General features: G+C 37.2%; 1 protein-coding gene across 1 annotated transcript in view; it reads right to left on the bottom strand.

The window, feature by feature from the left end:
• Window positions 1-518: 518 nt before the first annotated feature.
• Window positions 519-20,181, bottom strand: part of KIAA1715 (KIAA1715 ortholog) — a 38,586-nt gene continuing 18,923 nt past the window's right edge. Inside the window, exons 8-12 of the mRNA XM_010017230.1 lie at window positions 16,082-16,300; window positions 10,769-10,874; window positions 10,017-10,087; window positions 8,558-8,728; window positions 519-712 (exon numbers count right to left, since the gene is read on the bottom strand). Of these exons, the coding sequence (XP_010015532.1) occupies window positions 519-712; window positions 8,558-8,728; window positions 10,017-10,087; window positions 10,769-10,874; window positions 16,082-16,300 (761 nt within the window). The remainder of the gene's footprint in view (window positions 713-8,557; window positions 8,729-10,016; window positions 10,088-10,768; window positions 10,875-16,081; window positions 16,301-20,181) is intronic.

Raw genomic sequence — 20,181 nt, 5'->3', positions numbered from 1 at the left:
TAACATTAACAACACTGTAATGACACTTCCATATGCTTAAGTCAAATGTCAGGTGACACTTTAGCTTGTAAACATCTGTGTATTTAAAATGTACTCAATTCATTTTAAGAGGGAAGCTTTAAAAAAAAAAAAAAAAAATCTATCTTAATTTCACTAAACCAAACTTACTAGGTGAGTTGCTGCCAGTAATCGCTCTTTACATATGACAGCTAAAGAGATGGCAAACTATAGGTCACCCTTAGCAAAGCTTATACTTTTAAGTTTTTAAATATGCAAACTGAACAATGGCTACTACTGTTAGACTTCAACCAACTACACATTCTGTGTTAACTTACTTAAAGACACATGCTTTATTTACAATACCTATTTTTAGATGTAGCTTTCACATACTGTGGCAGTTGAGGCAGTTTAAGCTCAAGCAATATTTTTAAGTTGTACCATTAAAAAAAGCTCACCTGAATAGCAACAACAGGCATGAACAAAGCTAAAAACTAGCTACAGAAGGCACTTGAAGTACTTTATTCTGTTTTCATTAAAGATTCTTCACTTTGTTCAGCTGAAATAGACTCTGAAACAGAGTCTTCAGTTGTTGAAATGCTCTCTGCTGCTTTTTCAGCCTCTTCAGCTAACTTATCATTTAGCTGCTCAGCACTTGGTGCTTTATCATGTGTCTCATTTGTCTCAACGATCTGGGCTGTGTCTTCTTCAGATTCTGTGAAAAGAAAAATTATGAAATTACCATTTCCAGAAATGAAGAGGTAGCTAATATTCTTGAAAAACAAACAAAACAACATTTTGCAATCACACACAGGTCTTGACCAGCCACTGCATAAAGTTCTCAACTGCTAAAACCTATTTTATTTTTCTAACAAGAGGGTCACGGATAAAACCTCTACAATTTAAGAAAAAAGAAAATACTATAGAAAAGAGTTCAGATCCCACTATGAAAATATTATTATTTGTATATGTTCACCTTCAACAGAGTCTTTCTAAGACTGTTCATTAATGTGAGACAATGACAGAAATAAGCTTCTTTGTGCTTGGTAATGGAAGTTTTACCAACTATATAGCATTTTCTGCATGAGTTCAATCTGCACACAGAACCTAAACATTCTATTTGGTGGAAACTATTTTAAACATAAAGAGCCAGATAACCAGAAAAAAAGAAATTATCTAGTCCTCAACATTTCAAAACAGCCAAAATTATTGTGTATTCGAAGTTTTCCCATAGCAAATGTAGGAAGGATACACAGAAGTAGCTTTACTCTCAATCTGGGAAGGGAGTTACCTTGAAAACAGGCATATTTTGAAGATCAAAAATACTTAGAATCATAGAATCATAGAATAGTTAGGATTGGAAAGGACCTTAAGATCATCTAATTCCAACCCTCCTGCCATGAGCAGGGACACCACACACTAAACTATGTCGCCCAAGGCTCTGTCCAACCTGGCCTTGAACACCGCCAGGGTTGGAGCATTCACAACTTCCTTGGGAAACCTATTCCAGTGCCGCGCCACCCTCACTGTGAAAAACTTCTTCCTTAGATCTAATCTAAACTTCCCCTGTCTAAGTTTCAAGTCATTACCCCTGGTCCTACCACTACAGTCCCTAACGAAGAATCCCTCCCCAGCATCCCCAGCATTTATCATAAGTACTACCACTAAAGTAGTAAATTCCAGCTTCCCAACAGCATTTCCATATGAGAAATGACAGTCACGGTTTGAAGTAAGCATAAGCACTGACAAAGTGAACACTAGATGTTGCACCAAATGACAGAAAGGTACTCTAGAATGCTACTCTTGATGGCAGTTTATTTACTGATTAGTATTAGTGAATACTATATACAACTTTAATACATACTGTGAAGGCAGACAATTTACAAAACTAATGCTAAGTTACAGCTCAAAGATGTTAACCTTACCAAATGTTTGTAATTTCACAGAATGGTTAGGGTTGGAAAGGACCTTAAGATCATCTAGTTCCAACTCCCCTGCCATGGGCAGGGACACCTTCCACTAGACCAGGTTAGGTTGCTCCATGCAGCCTGGTCTTGAACGCTTCCAGGGATGAGGCATCTACAGCTTCTCTGGGCAACCTGTGCCAGTATCTCACCACCCTCACAGTGAAGAATTTCTTCCTCTCATCTAATCTAAATCTGTCCTCTTCAGTTTAAAGCCATTCCCCCTTGTCCTATCACTACAGACCCTTGTAAAAAGTCCCTCCCTCTCCAGGTTTCTTGGAAGCCCCAGAACTGAACATAGGTAGGGTCTCACAAGAGCAGAGTATAAGGGGAGAATCACCTCCCTTGACCTGCTGGTCTTGCTTCTTTTGATGCAACCCAAGACATGGTTGGCTTTCTGCGCTGCAAGCGCACGTTGCTGGGTCATGTTGAGCTTTTTGTCAACCAACACCCCCCAAGTCTTTCTCCTCAGGGCTGCTCTCAATCCATTCTTCACCCAGCCTATATTTGTGCTTGGGACTGCCCCAACCCCAGTGCAGGACCCTGCACTCGGCCTTGTTGAGCTTCATGAGGTTCACACAAGGCCCACCCCTCAAGCCTGCCCAGGTCCCTTCTAGATGGCATCCTGTCCCTCCAGCATGTTGAATGCACCACACAGCTTAGTGTCATCCGCAAACCTTCTGAGGGTGTACTCAATCCCACTGTCCGTGTCACCAACAAAGATGCTGAACAGCACCAGTCCCAATACTGACCCCTGAAGAACAGTTGTTCATATTTATCAAAATATGTTGGGTATCTGAAAGTAACAGGATCGCTTCAAGCTGATATTCACAGAATTCAGGCAGGGTTGAAAGTTTTAGAACCATTGCTCTGGCTTCCGAGATCAAAATTGACAAAAGTATCTGCTGCACACCCTTGCCCAGCAGACCTGCACAACTGTCATCTGTCAGAAAGAACTCAAGACCTTTCTTCACACAGAGTTCCATCTAGCTAGTTCCAGGCTCCATCCCAGACTGCTCAGTAGAGCTCAGCTTCTCCATTTCTTCCTCTGACTTGATATTCCACCTTAGCAAGTTTGCAGCCAACTTATCTCCCAGTTCAGCTTCTTACCCTGCTTTCCCAATCACAGGCTGCTCAACACCTGCCCTGGCTTTTTGTTCCAAAATTTCTCTGGACCCATCTATCAGATGGTTAATCCCCCTATTTCTGCCCAAGCAAATTAATGTTCCCAGTTTCTTTCCCAAATATCCCACTCTTCCTTTCTGCTCTTCAATTTCCATCTTGATCCAATCCCAGCCTGTGCTCAATCTTTATCACTCAGCTGTCAGTTTTCTGTCTCTCCTCTGCATTTTTTTCTTCAGCCTCAAATTCTATGAATAAGTTTGTGTCTTTTTCTGCTACAGTCTCTCCACACTTGAGTTACATTCCTTCTTTATTGCTGCTGCTCAGGTCTGAGTCAAAGAAAGTATAGGATGTTAGGAAGAGACAAATCCATGCCCTCTCAACTCATCTGTAGCAGACCCCAACCATTACTTATTTACAGACATTCAGTCCTCAACTGAACAATGCTCAGCAATCTGCAAGAAGTGACTCAGTCTGGTCAAGGTAAAGATCAGGAGGATGCTGATCATCCACATGTTTGAGGACAGCTCTGGGGACAATCAGCCACTAACAGAAGCAACCAGAAGCTTCTAAGGAGAAAATCTGATTGAGTTCTAACTATCCATATTCAAAGAAACAGGACAAGGACATTGCTTCCATTTTTATATTCTACTAAAAGGTATGGAAACACTTTCTCTAAGAAAAAATGTCAGGTATTATAAGATCTTTCCCTCCACCGGGAGGGTGAAGAAGCTGTCCAAAATACACAGTTAAAACAAACTTACAAGGAAAATTTTGGTCTAATAATTAGGTCTGATAAGTTATAAGGAAGTAAAGAGTAGGTTCTTTAAATGAGCAGTCAGGGCAATCATAGTAAGTGGTGCTACTAACTCCAACTATAAACATGACCAACCTTCATTAAGCTTAAACAGTGATTCAATTTTAAATACACCAATTAATGGAAAGCTTGCCTAAAGTCAAATTGATCACAATATTGCATGATTTAAGTTATTGTAACAGTAGCTAACAAGAGAAAGCTCTGACCATAAAAAGACAAAAGAAAATTAGTGTCCTTGACAATTGTACTTAATCTATAATTAAACTGGAGAATGTAGCTATACATACATGATCTCAACAGCAAACAGCCCTACACTGGCCTGAGGCAAATTTAAGAGCTGCATCAATGCAACTTTAAAAGCCTGCTCCTGGCTACAGCAGTTCCTTCCACCCTCCCGCCAATATTCCTGCTTAATGCTTAGTACTTAGAAAGTATATATACTTTAAATTTTAAGTAGGCAGCTACCCCTCTCTTCTTGCTGCAGAGAACATTTCACTGCATAACCACTGAAACCACAATACTGCATCACTATTAAGTAAAAGATGTCTGTCATGCAGGAATTTACAAAAAATCATGTAAAATAATTGCACTAAAATATTATTACTTTACTTTGAAGCCTTGTACTTCAAGACATTTGGGACAAGTTTTCTTCACTACAGCAGCTCCCCATTAGAGCAGAGTGACACAGTACCATGTGTTCGAGATATATTTAACGAACATGTGCTTCACAGTAGTCCCTGTTCATGGCTTTGATATCACAGAAAGCTGTTGTGACGCCTTTGAAGAAGCAAAGGATTTGATTCCCTGTATCCTTTACATCCTACCAAAAAAAAGGCAAACTATGTTCTTCAGCAGAACTGAACTGTGGTAGACTGGGAACATAATGCATTTTTAAACCAAAAGAACTTGTAAACAAGTCATTAAACTCAGGATGACTTGATCCATGTCTCCTTGAGAAATCATTGAATTCTAGCCACAGTGGCTGAACTAAGTAAAGAGCACAGCAGGCAGAAACTCACATCTTTGAAAAGCAACAACGGTTTACAAAAAATATAGCAGGCTCATGCTGTCTTATAAAAGCAGAGCATATTTGGTAAGAAGGCAAGCCAAATCTCTGAAACAGAAAATGTTTCCAGTCCATTTTAAAAATAAAACCAAACAAAACCACACCACGAAACCACTACATTCAGACCATCCTGACCAGAACAAATACGTAAGCTTATTTCTTAGTCCTCTGTCCTCAACCAGTTTTATTCCCAGTTGAAATTTCTGCTCCACCTGTAACACTTGCCCAAAGCCAAGCTCTACTTTTGGTAGAACTCAAATAGCAGCATTACTGTGAATCCTTCTGCTGAACAACAAACCAAGCGTCTGTACTTGCCTTTTAAATGGAAGTCCTTTCAAACATACTAGCAAGTCGCTGTATTCCAAGAGTCCTTAAAAGTGACAAACCATTAAATCATCATAAAATATTTCATTAAGATGGTCAAGGAATTCCACAAAAATCCAGAGACAACACAGGAAGCTGTCCATAAAGTGCTGACCACCACAGTGAAACCTGAAGTTTAGAGGCAGCCAATGAAGACCTTTGAACATCAGCACCAGATAGATATTCACGACAAAATACTCAAGCAATCAATTTTTTTCAACCTTCAAAACATTGCTAAATGTTACACCTGAATGAAGAATGCAGCACAACAGTATCAATACAGGCAAGACAAAACTAATCAAGAAGATAAAAGTGGTTCCTGTTGGGGCTTTTTCAGTATGATCCAAACATTAGTACTTTAAAGAGAAGTACACAAGAGAACTGACTAGCCTGTGGTGAAAAAAAAAAAAAAATTCAAGATTGAGCTATTTAAGAAAAAGGTAAGAAGAGAACTGAAGTATATTGCTTCATTCTGGTATTAAAGTTTCCCAAGTTACTCTGCTGAACAGGGAAGCATGACATTTGTCCCAATAATCTGCATCAGATTGACATCTGACAACTCTGTATTTCCAGATGATTAAAAGAAATCCAAGGTTCAGTGTCAACAGCACTCTCCATAACCATTCTTCAGATCTCTTATCCACAGGAGTTGCACATAACATGCTTGTCACTGCACAAGCACACAACCGAAAAAGAGGTTCGGCTTGATACTCTACTCATTAGTAGAAGTAGCTGACTGGTAAAAAAAAATGCTTATAGCACTTCTGTATCACATTAACTTGCAGTTTCTTTGAGCTATGTAACCATGGTTTAAATGAGTTACAGGTAAGAATAGGATCTCCCAGTGTTGTCAACATTGTGGTGAAGTTGCTTTCCTGTTTTTAATGGTTATCTACATCTGTAAGTGAAGATACTCTCTACTCTTGCTATGACAGCAGTATTACTGTAACGAACAAAAGCCTTCCCCAGAGCTATACCTCAATGATAGCTTCATACCTTAAACTTACAATCAAGGAATATGTTCATTTATTAACCAAGCCCGACTCCATGTAAGCAGTTATGTTCCAAATTAGAGTTCTGATGGAAAAAGTGCTATTTTCTCATTCATGAGAGATTACCTTGTGGCAAGTCACAGGCAGATAATGCACAGTGACAAACTGATAGGGTATACTTCTTGTACATCAAGAAGACATTTCTCAGATATTACTTACTAAAATGTTAGCATATACTCCATTTCTGGTTGCTTAGTAATTATCAAGACAGAATGTTTTATATCGCCTTGGAAATGAGTAAAAGATCAGATATTTAAGCCAGATAAAACTAAAAGTCAGTAAACCAGTTACTTCTTATGCTTCTTCCAAAAATTTTTGCCATTCACTTCCTAGCAGGAAAAAAGAACTGGGAAACCAATCCCACCATGGTTTGTGATTGTTTTTACATAAAGCAGCACATTAATTAAGACCACACCAACAAAAAACAAGTAATTTTCAGCATTAGAGGTAGATCAGTAAAATCACATTTACTGCAATAAAACCATCCTATTTTTACCCCAAAATACTTGGTAAAATTCTGCTTTCAAGAAAGTAAAAGTTATTTTGCAGAATTTTCACTCCTACATCTCAAATGCCTAATGAAAAATCTCACACTAATTCTTAAGGCTTTACATTTTTGCAATATCTATAAACTGACTCAGCAGCTCAAGCCCATTAAAGGCATACTTTGATAAAGATTTACTTCAATGATAACACTGGTTTAATTAGGACCCACCTCTCCCAAAACCTCTAAGGACTTGCAGTTACAGATAATACTCAGAAGCCCTAAAGGCAACCACCTCCAAGAGCTGCATATCCATCTTTAAGGGCTTTCACGCTTGATTCACACAGAGGAAAACAAGAGTTTTTAAGACCCCAGTAACAAATCACGTCTTTTCTATAAGAACTTTCTAACTTTAAAAGTAGTCAAGAAGCTACTAGCCTACTCTCCACTCACTGAAAAGGTGATTAGATGACTTGAGGGCAAAGATGTAATTTGCATTGTCTTAACTTCATGCATCTGATTTCAGTCTTACTTTCATGCTAGCAATAGTACTTTTAATGAAGAAAGAGTGCACTACGGCACAGGAAAAGAAACTAGTCAAGTTTTCCCTGTAATTCACCCCCATTAGACCACATCCAGAGAAGGCTACAGTTAGATATGACTTCCCCACCAGTCTCATGCAGCCTTCTCATGCCAGAAACTGAAGGGCAATGCCATTTTGTACTCCCTGTTAAAGATAATCAAGCAGAAACAGTCTCTCTGTTGCACTCTTGATAGTTTCCCACAGTTGGTGTGCTTCTAGCCTGAATCTCGGGGCTGTACACTATTCGGTAACTTCCCCCCATGATTCCTGTTTAAACTAATGTAAAATACCATCAAATACTCAATAGCACATCTAACTGGAGCTTCTCTGGTTGGAAATTATAATTCCTGGAGTCTTTTAAAACACTGCATCTTCCTGTTGGCTGTACACCAGATGCCTACTGTATCTGCAGACTATAAAATGTCTCAAAAGGAACTATGTTAAATTAAAATTGACAATTTGTCTTTGAACTCCCTGAAATTAAACAAGGCAGTTTTACTAGATTTTCCTGCCCTGAGGAAAACAGCAAAAGGAACAAAGGCAGAAATTCCAACACACCTCAATCAAATGACCTGCTGAACACAGTGAAAGTTAACCACCTTGGAACATATTCCCTTCTTAACTATTTCTGTAATCTACAGTGCTATTTTCTATCTGTTCATCAGGAACATTAGATAGAAAAGATTTGTTATGCCATGATTTGCATGAGATATATTGCCAAATGAAGAAATGCCTATGAAGAAATTTTAAGGGCACAGGACAGAAGATAATATTAACAAGCTAAGCTAGAAGCAGGGACAAGAATTGAAAAAATACAAACTGCACCCACTATGAAGTTAGACTAGACCATTTCATTTTGAAGGGACCAACGATCTTTGACCAACTGTCTGACCAAATCAGGCCTGACCCAAAGTTAAAACATGTTAAGGGCATTGTCCAAATGCCTCAAACACTGAGAGGCATAGGGCATCAACCAGCTCACTTGGAGGCCTGTTCAAGTGCTTGAGTTCATCAGTTATTTTTACAAAAAGCTCATCTAAACCAAGAGCTAGATGACAGGGGGGATTTCATCAGATTTAAAGAGCAAACTTCGTGAGCTTAGCACATACCTTCTGTCTGTTGAGTCTCCTGGGGCTTTCCTTCTTTAGCTTCTAGAGGTGCAGTTTCAGATCGCAATTCTGTAGATTGCTTTCTTTCAAAACTGAAGTCTGGAAGTCGTGGAGCCTGAGGTCTAGTTTTCCTTGCAGGATTCAGGAAAAAGCAGTAGGCACACCTAAATGCTACACAAAAGCATACCCAAAAGGTAGCATCACTGATTAATTTCACTTTTCACCTTCATTCCTATACTGTATTTTGACTGTCTGAAATGCTTAAAAAAGAGAATTAAATGAGTGACTATCAATACCTGAGAGTATCTCCATCAAATTTACAGAAGCATGTACATACAGCGTAATTTTTAACTTCAGCATACATTTGCTTCTTAAAAACCTGTGTGCTTTCAACTCTGCTGCTCTTATGAGTACTGCCCACCACTATAAAAGATTTGACCACAGTGAACAAGATTCAGTATCACCAGACGCTGCCACATAGTGTTCTTCTATTCTTTCCTACAAAAGAATTAAGTTGGCAGATGATGTTCCCCCGCTAAGATACCACTTTCCTCACCCCTTGAATAAGTAGATGCTATGGATTCTGCAAGGTATGTCTCTCTGCTTTTTGAGGAGCATTCTGCTCAAATGATATCAGTCTACAGATTAAGAAAAGGCAGTTTTATCCTGGAGAAGTATTGGACACCACTTAATAGTTAAATGCGTATTTACTCCTTTCCCCCACAAAACAAGGAGGGGAAGTGACAATTTCTTGCACAGTCGAATTGTGAACTCACCTGGAGCTAAGATGACATACAGACTACATCTCTTTGGTTCCATTGGGAATGTTTATCTTATCCCTACAGTGCTGTATATTTACTTATAAAATTAAGCAAAACAAAATGTTTATTAAAAAAAGTAAAATATTTATCTAAGATCCCTCATTTCTTAAGCATCAGGCTTACACTTGTGATAGAAAGGAAGCAAAATAAAACATCTGTGTTCAATAAAGAGCTGTGTCTGTCTTAAGTTATTGTCAGCCATAAATTCACATATAGCTCCCTAGGGCTTGTTCCTACTCCCTTTCCGATACCTCCCCAGCATCTTCTTGCCAAAGCAAAATTTTGTTTAAGTTCTGGTAAAAGAGGCACACTTTAATGTCACATAGTTTCTCAATATAAAACCCTTCTGAGAACCATTCATAGCCAGTAGCAATTCTCAGGGATGTATTGGAGGAGGCTTATTTCTACTGAATAGTTTTCTACACATAAAATCCTTGGCCTGAAGGTTGCAATAAAGTACTTCTCTAAGTCTTGAAGTGAATCTTAAGATACAGAGTAATAAGTTACCATAAAACTGTTCCCATATGAAGTGGCATTTCAGTGTCAGTTAAGTACTTAACTGCAACCAGAATGAAGTATGATGCATGTTAGTTATGAAACATAAGGCAACTAATAGTCTACCACAGATTAGCTCTTACCTATGTATTCAAACTCCTCCTTCAATGCCATACCATTGTGAGAAAAACACTGCTGACATATAAGGGCGTACCTAGAAAACATGAATAATACATAATGATATACCCTTAAGTAATAACACACCAACGTGAGATGCATTTCACCTTTGATATTAATAGCTTTGATATTTCCTCTTAAAAGGTGATTTCCACAGTGAATTATCCTTTAGAGCAAACAAGCTGTATATTAAATAATAATTTCTTAAGTTGGTTTAAAACCAGTGAAATATTCTCAGCTACAACCTAAACCTCATGGCTCAACATATTAAATGTCATTGTCAGAAAATAATATCCAAATTAAGTCTACATTTCATTAGGATACAGCCAACGAGAAAAGTAACCACTGTAAACATGGAAGTTACAATATGTTTGGACAGTTCTGAAGGCATTCTGAAATAATTTATAACAGCAATAAATCTGAAGTTCTAATATAATCCATTTTTTTTTTATTTTTTAGTTCAAAACAGAATTCATCCACTTGAGCACAGATTTTTCTTTTTGAATCCCATGATTAATACCAACCAAAGCAGAGGTTAGTTTTGTCAAAATGTTACCATTTTCCTACAAAGAGATTTCAGGTGAAACACTGGAAAAGGGCCATTTCATCACAAAAGTTTTGGACAAATTAATTTGTAATTCTTTAACCTTGACACATGTGGCTTGGAGTTAAGCAGCTTCCTATTTCTTTAGCATTTCGGTATTTAGCAACATTTTACCTGTTCTGAGGACCATCGCCAACCAAATATTCAATAACTCTATCCACAACTCCTCTTTCTCGAGGAAGAATAGGTCTTGCTAAAGGAGGGCCTGGAGGATGAAGACCTAGGAAGACACAACTGCGTCAGAATTATTTTCACCTATACTATTACTTAAAACTATGGTATTTCACTGTGCATGCTAGTGTAATAAAATAATTGCACCTACTTAATATACATGGCCATATTTCTTAGTCCACTAGGAAAGCTGTAAGATTTTTAAACCCACAATAGTTGGAAGTTTCTCTTCTCCTTTAGCTTATCTACTTTTACACCTTGCATATGTAATTACACTTGTAATTTCTAAAGAACTTAAGACACCAATAGTATTTAATAATTACTCCCAAATAGAGACTTTTTAGCAAAGAAAAACTCCTTATTTAAGTTTTCTTCATATACTCTCAATTCTGCATATTCAAAACTTCAAATTTACAGCTATAAATCTGGTAAAACCAACTGCAACAGTAGAAGAATTAAAGATGTTACCAAAAAAACACCTGCTGGTTTCTGTGTAGTTACTATACCACAGCAGCATGCCCTCAGTGTGCATTCAGTCTACACATTAAACCTGTCTAGCCATTTGATATTTTGGTAATCCCATGTTTAATGGAAACTTTGATACTTCCAGATTTATGCTTAATGAAAGAAGCCAGAAGGACACTATTCAGGTATCATTTTCCATATCCTATGTGTTTAACAAACTAGTATCAAAATAAAACTCCACCAGAAAGAGGTAACAGCAATAGTTAGCACTACCTTTTCCACCTCCGTTTGCATATGGCAATTAAAATAGACCAGTGGCCCAAACTTGTCTTTCCAAGAAGTTTTAAAACATCTGGTTTATTGTACAAGACCAGTGCAAACTACCAATTTCCACATATGCAGCTTTGAGTTCTTATGCCTACCTTCCTTTCCAGCCTTAAAACAGAAGATGTTATGCATAATGAGCAAAACAAGATTTGGTAAGAAACTAAGCCTGAATCATTCAGATATGACCATTCAAATAACTGAAACTACTTCTCAAGGCCACACTCCTGGACAAGATACATTTTACACAAGCACAGAATGTATTAAGTTACAGTACTTTGAACAAATGTATCATACAGTCATTCTTGAATGAGAGATATTTAAGTGAGTACTAGAGGTGGGAAGGATGACAGAAGACTTAAAATGTCTTAGGGAAATATCCATAAGACCTTTATGAATTACATTCAAAGGGCACAAAAAAAAAAAAAAAAAAACCACACAAAAAACAAACAGTGTTTGAGTAGGAAAAACAAAACAGTCCTTTTGGAACTCTGAAACTGGGACAAAATGGTCAGCTTCAAGCCACCTGAAGACAAAATTATGAAACCCAACAGGTAAGACTCAGTTTAACCCAATGACAAGCTTACTTGTAACAATGCAAAAGTCCTTTTCGAGCTCAAGATAGTTAAGAAGGTTAGATAGAAAAAAATGAACTAATATTAGCAGGTTTTGTACCGAGATGAGCATGCAGTAATCTTAAGGCATGCAAGAACTGAGTATATTTCATGGAAGTAAAAGTCTCAAGGCAGAAAAAGTAACCAGTGTTTTCTCACAGAAGAGTTCTAGCTTGTAACCAGTAAAAAGGATGTATGAATGAAAGGAATGGCTTAAAAATAAAGACTTCTAGTGACAACAGACTCAACCTTCAATTCTCTTTCAATTTGCTGTATGCTTCCGTTATTTTTCTTGAGAAGATATGTTTCACAGAATCCCCAATGATGTCCAATAAAGAAGAAGCTAAAAGGTAAAACAAACTAAATCCACTGCCTGAAGATGCAGAAAGGATTTTTTAAAAATCCAAATAATGGACTCCCAGGAGAGCAGAGTTTGTTAGCAAGCTGAATTAATTTAGAAGGACATTTAACTGAAAGATGCCATGGGAAAAACACTGGACTTCAAGCTTCTCATAAGACAGATGTAGCTTTCTTGTAGCACCTTAGCTGGGGACTGCACCACGAAAGACATGCACAGTCATAGCTTCCGACACAACTGATGCTCTTTCATAAACACGTGCGTACATAAATGCACAGAAGTAACATGTACCTACAGTAGAGTTTACTACAGGCAAAGACAACACAGCAAGTCTTACTATTTGATAAGCTGATCCAAGATGGGCTTTAAGTTTAAATACAGCATTAAATGTAGCTGCCAGCAATTACATTCTCAAGCCTTCTACCTTTCAACCTTCACAGAATGTGCTACATTGTGGTAAACCTCAAGCTGAATGCTATGTACAGCTAACCTCCATCCTCTACCACAAACTTCAGGAACATTCTAGGAATCAAACATTTTCAGTAGTACCCTCTCAAAGTGCAACACACAGAATGAGACTAATCTTGCCATTAAGGTTATAATATTTCTAACAGCAGAGCCTTTCAAAGCGCCTCTCATCAATACTGGATAATTGACCTAAATGGACTGTCCTAATCTTTACAAGCACAATAAAATTTGATTAGAAAATACTGGAATTTACAACCCTTCAATAAGCACAAAGATTGATGCTTAACACGAATGTTTTAAAAATAACCCTAATTTTCACAAACAAGAGAATTTAATTCAGAAGATACCAGGGAATGCATTCTCAAATTATTCCTGTATTCTGTCAACAATCAGGAACCCAGATTAAGCACCAAGGCAGAACAAATTCAGTGCAACATAAACTGGACCTAATGGTTCATTTTATAGATTCTGAAAAAGCTGTCCTGAAGAGTTCAGGCAAAATCCAATTCCTAAGAGCTTCATAAAAACCTGAAAGACCGAATACTTCCAGGAAATAAAAAAAAAATAATGAAAAAAATTAAAAAAACCCACAAACAAACAAACAAAAAAAAACCAACAGCACTTGAATGGGCAACACCTAACATAGATGTGAAGTAAAGATCTGGAGCACCAATACAATCTGCAATAAAATTAAAACTCTAGAATAATTTTGTGAATACCTGGCGAACACTCAAATGTGTATTCAGCCCTATATTCAAAAGGCCAAACTTCTGTATGAGCTAAACATTACCAATATATGAAAAGTTTTTGCAACTTAATAAACAATGTAAAAATTAAATAAAGTTACCTAGAATGAAACATCACCACACACTCCAAGAAGAACTTCAATTACCTGCCTACTAATAACTCAAACCAACCATCTTAGTTTTCACGCTGTTATGGACACCAGTAATTAATATAAACATCAAAAGCAATCATTGTGGAAAGACTGGTCATTTCTGCAAAGCTTGGCAAACTCTCAACTACCTGCTGGTTATTAATTTTCAAACATATGGGAGCTCTGTGGTAATGCACGTTAAATTGATTCTCCTCTACAAAATATAGTATAATGAAAATGAATTATTAAGCTTCCCTAAAGTAGAGATAATTATGGCTATTCATATTTGTTTCAAGCCATGCATAAACTTGGGTACAATGATACTACTCTTACAGATACTGAACTGACACACTTTTCACTACAGCTACATGACAGATTTTATATGCCTGAAAGTTTTGGGGAAATTCAATACAAAACAGGGCTTCCACATCAACTGACAATTGCAGTTGCTTCCATTGCTATCTACAATAAAATAACACATTTTCTCAATACTGTGGGGGGAAAAAAGTGTCCATATAAAGCATTATCACAAAAACTACACTAAATATTGTAATTAACAGGCTTGGTAACTGTCCTTCCAAACAAGTCCATTACTTTTTTCCCCTTCTTCCTCTAAAGCATTTCTGCAGTAAAGGCTGAATTTTATTCAGCTTAGCCAATGTGCCCTAATCTTCCCCTAAGAATAAAACTATTATATAGCTGATACTATTTTATTACATAGTCAGCTTCATAAACAAGAATGAACGTGTGATTTTAAACTCTTCAAGGAATTTTCAGTAAGCAGGTTTCAGTAAACGTGGTTTGTAACCAAATGACCAATTTCCTGGTGCAAGGAGCTGATTTCTGGTACTTCAAGATAATTAAGACTTCGTAATAACTTGCCTTTACAGTTCACTTTAGGGATAAAAACAAATCTAGCAGTTCCATAATGCAGGTAAAAAATTACTAACAAAAAATAAGGCCTAATGAACTCTGCAGAGAAGTGAGAGATCACAGCTTTTTATAATAAGTTTATTCTACTACATTAAACAATACAAACAGGCATTTTAACATTCAGCTGCCCAAGATCTTTCATTAAGAGACTGTGTGTCAACATATTATTTACAGTCCTACTTGAAGATGTTATCATGGAAGTTAAGTAAAAAAGGACATAGAGTTCGCAAGGCTTGGGTAACTCCAAGTTAAAAACAATACAGGGCAGAGGAAAATACTCTTGAATCACTGTACGAAGAGCAAAGAACTACTCCACATTACAGTGGTGCTCAGAAGATTCTTGGCAAGTTGCATCCCTTCTATTTTCAAAACAGCATTTATCTCTTTTCTTGCCTTGTGATACAACTTTGCAGACATCCTGCAACAAATAAAGTCCTGGCACTAACCCATATGCAGCTTTACCATGTATGGGGAGAATGAGAACGCCTCCCACTCAAACCTCTCGAATTTTGCTGTCCCTCCTATAGAATTTAGTTCATGTTCTATTTAATAAAATCCATTCCACCGGAAGACCAAGCCAGAAATTGAGAGAAAAGCATTTTTCAGGATATGAAAACAAATTTTACAGAGCATTCATTTCTACCAGATTTCAACCTGTTGCTAAACTTTTGACTCTTCTACCAAAATAACAATGCATTTTAGAAGAATTCAGCTACAACAGGCAACTTTTTCCAAGGTATTTGATATTTTACACTTTAATCTATGAGTATAGGTTGCATGACTATACCTCCTAGAGTAAAAATTTAAATAAATGTCAAGATATGTGTTAAAAAATATGTGCAGGGTTTAGTGAGAAACATGAATGTACTCTGAAAGTGTTCTCCTCTGTATCTGATTTATATAAGTGTAGAGCTCTTCTAAACTAAGAACATAAAAAGGTATGCTATATTGTTGACTACAGAATACTGCAAAGTTTTATTGCCATTTAAACAAAAAAGCCATAACAGTTAAATGAGCTCAGGCAATAGGTTTCAGCATCAAAAGGTGCCAGCTGTAGAGAGTTATGGCTAATTGAATATGGAACTCCTGCTTAATCAGATAACTGCTCTGCTATTTCCAAATGAAATGCCATTTCCATACTGTCTGAAAATGGCCTATTTTATTGGTAACCAGAGAAAACAATATAAACTGTAAATAACATTAAGTGTTCTGTTTACCCATTCCAGACACTGAAGTAGCAGGGGATCCAGGGCGTCTTGGTAAAACATTTGACTGCAAGGGTGGCACAACGGTTTTTTCTGGGGGTCCACTCAGAGGTGATGCGTCTCTCTGCAGATTAGGAGATGCTGGAACCAGCGATTTTGGAGAGCCTTGTTTAGGACTTGCAGGCAGGGGTGCAGAAGCATTTCTTTGAGCTGCGGTCCTCTGACGAATTTCTGACAAGAGTATGTGCATACAGAATTTAATATCTAGCATTACAAGCAAGACATTAGTAAAAGTACATTAATATCGTTATTCCAACCAGCAAATCAGAGCCAAACAAAACCAGAAAGGTCTGTAACTAAAGACCACGACCTGCCTGGCTGAGCATACCATAGAAATAACCCACACACAGAATACTATATTTAAAAAGCAATCACAATTAACTGCTAAATACTTACAGCAAAATTCTTCTAGAAGAAAATTCGCAGATATCTATCTTACAATTTTGTTCTCTAAGGCAAAATGGTGAAGATCAGAACAGCTAGAGTCAAGCTACAGCATACAGACAGAACTGACCACTGTTTATGATTTAAACGTGTTTCCAAGTATTTAGCTTTCCATGGGTCCAAAAACTATCCAGTTATGTCTAAAATATCCAGGCTAAGTGCCCAGAGTTACTAAAAAAAAATTTCAGACTGGGTAGATGGAAACAATCATAAAGCCAGAAGAAAACGTAATGCTTCATTCAGATCATATTGTTTTGTTCACTTGTTTCAGCAACCCTATCAACAAGTCATCTGCTTAGATTGTCATGAAGCAAGAACAGGGTCTGATGGAACATGTCCTTGCTTTCACCTCCTCTCATTCCACTATCAGTTACTATTAAATGGATATTACAAAATAGGTTTCAGTTCTTATACGAAGCCAGAGTCCTTAGTAATACCAATGGGAATACAATTCCAGTAATGTATTACGGCTTGGATATTGTTCATGTAAATCTGAAGTTCCAGTATATTTATACAGAAGTTTGTTCCACAAAACAAATCATGAACAGTGCTTATGAACAGCAGTGTCACTGTCATCTATTTCTCATCCTATCTAAACCTCATCACCTCCAGGCAGCCTGTGAAATACACTATTGCAACAAACCAAATTGAAATGTAACCCTCACTTTAGGGCTGCAGACATTACCATGGATAACAAGTGACAGCTTAGACTCTAAAACATACATCCCAAGAATGCCTACACCTAAGGCTACAGTAATCCACACAGTTAGCACTCTAGCATTCCCACTAGTTTGAACAAGCTTGCTTGTCTTCCTTCACAAGAAATGGAATTTAACATTCTAATTGAACTTTAAATTCATCTCCCTAAATTTCAAGATGAGAGAGATCTTATCTGCTGACTTTGTGCCAGGTTGGAAGAGTTTAAGTCCTTAGCAGTCAGTTTATAGGTCCACTGGTGACCAGCCACAGGGTATGCTAAAGTCTGAAGGAATGATCCCTGTCCCCAAAAGTACAGTACTACCACACTAAGCTTCTGTAAAGGCTGGAGGAGGCAGGGAGCATGTGACATCAGCTTACATTAGCTAAGAAAAAGTTGGTATCACTGGAGTACTAACACAAGCTCTGTTGGAAAATCACAAACTAGCGCCACAAAATGGCAACATACATAGGCTATGTTCTTGCTTACTTATCTGTAAGTATAAATAGGATTAATGTACACCATAAGAACAAAAAGAACTCTTAGAATAATCTAATAATCAATTAGAAGACTACAACTGCAGAGTCTTACTAAAAGTCCACCTAATTCAATTAATAGCAGAACAAATTACTAGCTTTCCCCTGCCACACCTTCGTGTGCATGACTACATTGCCGCACACTTTATCATCCAACTTAGATCTCCCAATGAGTATAAAGATACTGTACTTCAACTTGGTTTTAGCAAGTCTCCTCACAACTTAAACTGTTCAGAATCTGGAAAATAGCATAAATTGTTGAGGTAGTTGCAGAAATTCCATTAAGGTTTCCTTGGTGACTTGTTTCTATTTTGAAAACTGCTCATGTGTTCAGAGTTTTATTTTAATCAAGAATTCATTTATGACAAACCTCACCACTGAGATTTCTTGGAGAGCTTTTTGTGAGAGACTTTACAAGTAACCTTTCAAGCTTAACTACACTACAATAATTGCACTATCCTCTCCATGCCATCTGACCAACAGGCATGACTTATCTACAAACAATATATTGATTCTGCCCCTCAATTTAGCCAAATTTTCAAGTTTGTGTTAGTTTCTACTCATATACCACTTTCAAAAAATCAAGCTAAAGGTATGCAATCTCTCAAATCTTCACAGCTCCACAGGTCTTTAAAAAAATAAGTGATAAATATGAATGAAGCCTAACTCCACTTCTTCAAGATCATTTTAAATATCTGTAAAGACATTTTAATCCACTGCTAATATTTTCTTCAGTTTTTCATTACAAAACCTGCTTTATTATGGTTTTACATACAAAGATGTCAAAGATCATGACTATAATTTCTACATATGGATGTTACTTCTACATTTTGAAGGCTGTGGTTTAAGCATGTCAATTTTGGTTGCTTAACAGCAACTTGTTTCAATAGGTCATGGACATATCCACATTTATTCCAAGTCCTCAATACACTATTTCTAAGTAATTTCCATGCTACCTGCAAGAGTTTTGCCCATTTAGCCTGTTCTTTCTGAAGGGCCATTTTTGGCAAGCCTCCTTTAACAAAGCCTTCAGTTTTTAAAAAGTTACTGCTACTTTAATGACCTCTTCCCCATATTTTTGGCCCTCAAAGGTGTTGAACCCAAGTACTTTACAGTCAGTATTAGAGAGTATTAGTAGTGCACTTCAGTAGTTTTAGCCTCATTACAGAAGTAAGAATGCAAGACTTTACTGTTAGTTTCCACAAAATGGTATCAGGTTATGAACAAGGCTTACACACACACATAGACACTTAGAAGTTCATTAGTTCATTTAGCTTTCACTGTTCTTTATTTCATACTTAAGAGAACTTGCCAACACTCTCTTGCTCCCAAGTAAAAAAAGTTACCAGAAAAACTTATAATTATAAATGCTCTCCATGAAGAGACCAATAGCACATCCATTGCAGTACTCCAGCTCTTACACTGGCTGCAGATGTTATTTAATGACAACACACAAGCCTGAATGACTTCTGTTGCCTACATCTCCAATACTACTCAGGATCCATAAACGCGTGGTCAGCGACATTAGAGAGTACAGCTCTGTCTAATCATTTTTAGTATCACATATGAACCGTGTGGCCCATGAACTCCTCTAATTCCTTTAAACCTGCTTTCTGCTTCAAAAATAACAGCCCTAATATTCTTCTGCAGTAACTGGATACGATCTGTATACTTCTCAAATTGCCTTATGTTGAGATGCAATGTGTTAATACTGAACTTGTTGAAGTTCCAGATTTCTATAACTCAAGCTCCGCAAGTTGGCTGAGTAACATGTCCATTAGGTCTCAATGCTAACACAATACACAGCTCCTGCTGATGTAGTTTTAATGAAGTTTGCAATTTTCCAAGGTTTTTTCTACTTCAAATGATTTTTTTGAGCATCCACAAACCAAGTGTATGAAGACAGACAAGTAATTTAAAAATGGAACTTTTACTCTTCAAGCACACTGGAGTCCAAATTCTGCAGTTACAGGCACTGAATAATACAGATACATAAACAAACGTTACTTAACAGGGCTACTACTCACAACTGATGATGCAGTATGATCTTTTAAAGAATATTAAGATATTGCCAGTGGTGAGACAGCTGTGTTTTTCATATTTACAAGCATAACTATTTTATTTCTCCCTCACTTCAAAACTCCTTGGTTTTTGTAGATATGAATACATCATTTTTAAAGAGCTAAAGCACAATGCAGGTCAATATATAGTTCACATAACTTGTTGGCTTTAGTGCCAAAGACCAACCAAGCATTTTCTTTCTTCTTCCTCATGCCTGTACCTATCCCACAGCTTGCAACCATCTCCTACTGCATTATTTCTAAATTCTCGTCACGGGGTGATCTCATTCACAATATAGATCTGCTAACAGTTGT

This window comes from Nestor notabilis, unplaced genomic scaffold, assembly GCF_000696875.1.
Source record: "Nestor notabilis isolate BGI_N333 unplaced genomic scaffold, ASM69687v1 scaffold4226, whole genome shotgun sequence".
Taxonomy (NCBI): Eukaryota; Metazoa; Chordata; class Aves; order Psittaciformes; family Psittacidae; genus Nestor; species Nestor notabilis.
Note: the sequence above shows the minus strand (reverse complement) of the source record. Positions and strands in the feature narration are given on the sequence as shown.